Source organism: Apium graveolens, unplaced genomic scaffold (genome assembly GCF_009905375.1).
Source record: "Apium graveolens cultivar Ventura unplaced genomic scaffold, ASM990537v1 ctg3511, whole genome shotgun sequence".
NCBI classification, from domain to species: Eukaryota; Viridiplantae; Streptophyta; class Magnoliopsida; order Apiales; family Apiaceae; genus Apium; species Apium graveolens.
In genome coordinates, this window is record NW_027418128.1 from 35,426 (window position 1) to 41,241 (window position 5,816).

At 36.2% G+C, this 5,816-nt stretch overlaps 1 protein-coding gene across 2 annotated transcripts; it reads right to left on the reverse strand.

Annotated features, from left to right (window-relative positions):
- Positions 1–210: 210 nt before the first annotated feature.
- LOC141701188 (cold-responsive protein kinase 1-like) lies at positions 211–3,311 on the reverse strand. 2 transcript variants are annotated; one of them, XM_074504850.1, is made up of 4 exons: positions 2,935–3,311; positions 1,975–2,232; positions 1,011–1,880; positions 211–906 (listed from the first exon to the last, which is right to left on the reverse strand). In XM_074504850.1, exons 1-4 carry the CDS (start codon positions 3,281–3,283, stop codon positions 425–427), a joined length of 1,959 nt encoding a protein of 652 aa, XP_074360951.1. In that variant the 5' UTR covers positions 3,284–3,311; the 3' UTR covers positions 211–424. The 2 variants fall into 2 exon arrangements, with proteins under 2 accessions (XP_074360951.1, XP_074360952.1); XM_074504851.1 differs by having other exon boundaries at positions 1,975–2,224; positions 2,935–3,093.
- Between the last annotated feature and the right edge of the window lie 2,505 nt (positions 3,312–5,816).

A 5,816-nucleotide genomic window follows, 5' to 3' on the forward strand; every position in this document is an offset into this window, starting at 1 on the left:
CCAAAGCGAGTTCTTACTCTCATACCGGATGCGCCGCGTTACTCAAACCCCCTTCGGTGTTGTTTTGCAGACATCCAATGGCAGTTATACAGCAACCGCAAAAAGGATCCGGACACAGTATCGGAAGGACCAGTCCGCACACACAAGTTATCAATACACATCGCTGATTCTCATGACAAAAGGTTGATGAACGTTATAAACAGCTAAATTCTCAATAATTTTACCAAACTGCTAATGAACAAGGTCTAATACTACAATAACAATAACATTCACAAATACACTTGCCCCTGGGCAAAAGGGAATGGCATAATACAACTACTAATAGAAAGTCCTTCACTAATGAATGGTTAGACAGTTTAATGATTTCCACCACAGCCCTTATTCATAATATCTCGAGTAATGGCTGAGGAACATGAAATGTGATTCAGGAAGAGCTAGCAAGGGTACCAAGTTCTTGCACAACTGCATCCATTGATGGCCTCTGCTCTGGTGACTCATGGGTGCATAGCAAAGCAAGCTTTGCAAGCTTTGCAGCTTCATGCTCACAGAACCTCCCATGGATATTTGCATCAATAAAATCATGAAATACGCATGATTCTGTGGCAGCTCGTGTTGAGCTGTTGATGCTCCGTTTGCCAGAAAGGATCTGTAATACAAGCACTCCAAACGCGAAGATGTCACTCTTCTCTGTGAAGCGGCCAATAGTGGCATATTCAGGGGCTAAGTAACCCATGGCGGCGCTGGCCTTCACTGCTGAGAAGACGGTGTCATCGGTAAGAAGCTTGTGAAGCCCAGAATCAGAAAGCAAAGGTTTGAATCTCTGATCTAGTAGAACATTTCTGGCTGATATGTTTTGGTGGACTAGAGCAGGTTTGTTTACCTTGGTACCATGCAAGTATTCTAAGCCTGTGCAAGTTAATTAAACATTTTTTAGTTTTGAACTAATAATCCTTAGAAGCTCTATCATTGCAATAAAATATTAAGATCAGAAACGAAATCGGAAAACTAACCTTTCGCAATACCGCTGATAATAGAAACTCTGATAGACCATTCAAGGACCTGGCCATCCTCCGGTTTATCTATATAGCTCAACAAATTTCCATTTGATACATAATCATAAATAAGAAAACACTCACCCCTGCCCTTTGAGCTACAGAATCCTCTCAATCTAACTAAACTTTCATGTCTTAATGAAGTCAATACGTTAAGTCCTTTCAGGAACTCGGATTCCTCTGACTTGCAGCTAGTTTTAGTTATAGTCTTTATAGCAACAACTGATCCATCTCTTAGAATTCCTTTATAAGCAGCTGCAAATTTGCTCTTGCCCAACAAATTTTTCTTGGAAAAGTACTGTGTAGATGACTGAACTTCTTCCAAATTGAACCTAAAACTCTGCAAAATTTCATGGGAGAATCCACCAAAGCGACGACCCTCGGCCAGAGGATCCCAACCACTGGAGTATTCAAGGCTGATAAGAGGAGAGCCATTCTTCCCATACACCTCCTTGCGGTTATCTGTACTAAGACGGCTATCAGAACGATCAGAAGCAGTACTTAGTTTTTGTTTCCGGCGATGATACATAGTGAAGGCCATAACCCCAATAGCTACCAGTGCAACAAGCGTTACAATCACACCAATGGCAATTGAAGCTTGAGGAGTTCTCGATGAATTTGAGCAACGTGATTCGCTACAGTTCAATTTTAAATTGGCCGTCTCCGGTATTTTTTTTTTTGAGAGACCAGGTGTTCCCCCTCCATAGGACTCAGGAAAATCTGGATTCAGACGATCAGAAGCACTGCAAACTCTTAAGGTTGAAAAGCCAGCTCCGCATAATCCAGGATTATTTACATATTGAAATCCTTCAACTAATCTCTTTAAAGCTTTATCCGCCAACAAAGAGAAAAAATGTTAGACTAGCTGCAGTGCTTAAAAAAATTGAGTATCGTGTACAATAGTGTGGAAGAACATTATTACCAGGAGGTACTATTCCGGACAGATTGTTGTTACTAACATCTAGAACTTCAAGAGGAGCATCTGCTATCTTTGCAGGAATTGATCCAAAAAGCCTATTATAACTTAAATCCAGCCTCGCTAACATTCTAAGGTCCCCCAAACTTGCAGGAATTGCACCACTTAGCTGATTATATTGCAGAGCAAGAACACTGAGTTTCTGAAGAGAACCAAGCTGTGTGGGAATGCTACCATATAACTGGTTATAACAAAGCTGCAAAACTATGGTACAAAACCACATATAAAAAATTTAATCCAATAAGTCCAACACAAGATATCCATTAAAAACCATGTTGCTGTTAAAGATGAATGAAATAACTGAGAAATTGAGACTTGACTAACACACTGCAATAATAGTGTTCTACATATAAAGATAAATTGAAGACAGCAACATGTAAGTACATGTAAGAGTTTTCAGCATTGTAGCTTAGTGATGCTTCTTCTCTTGTTGATAATAAGAAGTTAAATTTATATGATTGGCTTTTACTAAAATATACTAATATTTAGGAAGGAAAAAAAGTAAACTTTAAGCTTTGACATGAAAATCTAATGGAATGCACATTACAACACTTAGATGAGCAATTAAAGTCAGCAACCTACAGATCGAAACTGCAATGTGGCACAGCAGAAGAGTTGTTCTTCATTACACTAGTACACAGATAAATGAAAATCTAATTTAATTGAACAGGAATCTTAATGCAAGAGCATACTGCTGCTATTAGTGCTATGAAATAGATGTCAAAGTAAAAAGTAAATGATTTATTGGAGCAAGTAGCTAGGGAAAAAACTGTACTTCCTTAAACATGCAAGACTATGAAAACTGACAACACTACACATCCGCTTTATTAAATGTAATGCAGCCCTTCCTCCAAATCTAAAATTAGTTCAAAAAAATCAATTCACATAAATATCATGGTCACTAACCTTGCAAGGCACCCACATTTCCAAGCTCAGGATGCAAGTTCCCAGAAAAATTATTCATATTAAGATACAGATCAGTGAGCTGAGTCAAGGAAAAAATCTCTCTGGGTATCTCTCCATACAAAGAGTTGTAATGTAAATACAGGCCAGTCAAGCTCTTGAGTTGAGCAATAGCAGGTGAGAGCTTGCCAAAAAGACCCTTACCCTGCAAAGAAATGTTAGCTACTTGAGCATTCTCATTACAAGCCACACCTTCCATTGAACCATCACAAGGGTGGCCCAGTCCAGACCATGAAATCAGATATCTGTTTTCTGGGTCAAGTCTCCTCTTCATTTCCATCAGTGCTTTCATCTCATTGTCATTTCCATAAGCAAGTGAAATTAAAACACAAACATAAAAGCTTAAGCGAAATGGTGAAATACCCATGTTTGTTTACTTTCTTTTAAGGAAAAAATGAATCTTTTTGCAAAGCTCTTGTTCTATATATTGAGTTTTAGTACCACCTCACTACTATTACTAGTAGTATGTATAATAAAATTGAGTAGTTCAAGAACATAGTGTTCTGTTTCTTGTTTCTTATTTACTTGATTCTTGTTTTGACTTGCAGAAACAAGTATAAGCAGGTCTTGGGCACACAATAAGCATTAACTCACATGAGTTTGGTGCATTTTGATTGGTGCTCTAATCATAAATATTGATGGACCCTTGCATTTACAATAACTCCATCAATAAAAATGCACCAAACTCATGGGAGTTAATCCTTATTGTGTGCCCTTGGACACACGTTACAAAGACCGTACATATAAATCATAGTAGGATATTACTAAGAAAGCGTGCAGAAAAACTGGAATAAATCATAAAAGCCTATTTGGACAAAGAGAAGAAGCCGAGAAGTTATTAGACAAAAATTGCTTTAATTTATGGGAGAGAGTGAGAGTCACTGATTTTTAATAGAGGTCTTTTGCTAGGGGTATATGATTCCTCTCTCTCTCTTTTAGCTTAGTAGTATATATTCTGTGATAGTAGTAATATTTTAGCGTGGTCCGGGTTCAAAGATCATGCATGTTAATTCTGCATTTTCTAACAAAATTGTTCTGTTATGCTATCAATGAGATGTACATAAGTAATTCATAGACTTGAGCACACAATTTTAGCTGGGAATGCAGAAATTACCTACAGATGCTCCCGAGACCACATAAAAAAAGTTCATGGTCCCGCATCGGACTAGCAACTGGTCCATGAATGGCATTTTAGGTCAAACAATTTTGCAAACTTGTTTAAATTTCTTCACATGTAAATGTTAGACTCCTGCAGTTGCGCTTTTTTTTTACTGTACAATGGTAAAAAGCAGTAGCAGGTAGCAGGGGTGTACAGGGCAATGCATTCAACCGTTCAACTATTTGCAATCGAATCGTATTTTGCGAATAATTGCGAAACACGGATTGATTATGGATTTAAACTTTAAAAATCGATCATTCGCGGTTTGAATATGGTTTTAAATTCTTGAAAATCACAAAACCGCAACCGCAACTTGCAACTCGCAACATATTTTTATAATAAAATATATTTCCAAAAATGTAATTGATATTAGGGTGCCCTTCCCCAACCATGGTTGGTTGGGGTCTATTTCGTAGCCAACCAATCTTTCCGCAATGAATCATTGCGGAAGGACTCATGACTTCCCCAATGAATCATCACTTTAGCGGTTTCAATTCCCGATTTATCAAATAACTCAAGCAATACTCGGGTAACCGGATTTATATTTTTGGACCTTTACATGAATTGTACTTTATCCGAGGTTACCATATCATGATCATACTCTAATTTAACCAAAGTTACTTCTCATTTATCATTTTTAATTCTATGAGTGACACACATTCGAGCACTACAATTTGTTCTCGGAATTACATCTCTAATCCTTCTTTTTTCCTTTCTTTCATCATCAACATCCAATTTCGTACTAAAACCTAGTCTTCCACCCTTACGACAAATATACAAACGAGAGGAGATACCATTACCCCGTGAATGTCTATGAGTACTCCTAATAATAATCTCAAATCCAACACTTCTACCATAATCTCTATAAAAATTTTCGGCTTCATCCAAAGTGTTAAAAAATATACCAACGCAAGGCACAACTCTATTCATATTTGATTTTGAAAAACTGTAACTTTTTTTTGTCAAAACTCATATCATCATCTCCATCATCATCATCAAAATCATCATCACTTATATTCATTTTCTCTTCTCTACAAAAACATAATCATTCATTTTTTCTTTTCCCTTACAATCTCCCTCTTCTTTTTTATGATATTTCTCTTTTTCCATATACTCAATATCATCATCATCAATATTCTTTTTTTCCATATACTCAATATCATCATCATCCATATCCAATTTTTTCTTACATTTATAATTATCAACATCTATCAATTCATTAACATCATCTACAATAAGGAAAGTGGTTCTTTTTTTTTTTTAAATTTTATTGAATGTTTAATTCAAGATAAATCACTTTTTTTAATTTTATTAAGTACTTTATTTTTAAAAAATAACTTAATTGTTTTAAAATATAAATGTTATATTTGTTTTAAATTATAAATATATTTAAATCAAAAACACATTTAAAGCACATATTATTCAAATAAATAATTAAAAAACAAAACAAAATGCTTCCGCATTGTATCAATGCGGCTTCCGCAATGCATCATAGCTAATGTCTTCCGCATTGTTTCATTGCGGAAGCTTCCGCAATGTATCATAGCGGAAATCTTCCACATTGTTTCATTACAGAAGCCTTTTTCTGTTGGCTCCCATCCACATGGAGCCAACCGTGGGCGTGGAACTTTGCCCTTGATATTATATCTACATTATACTAAAACAA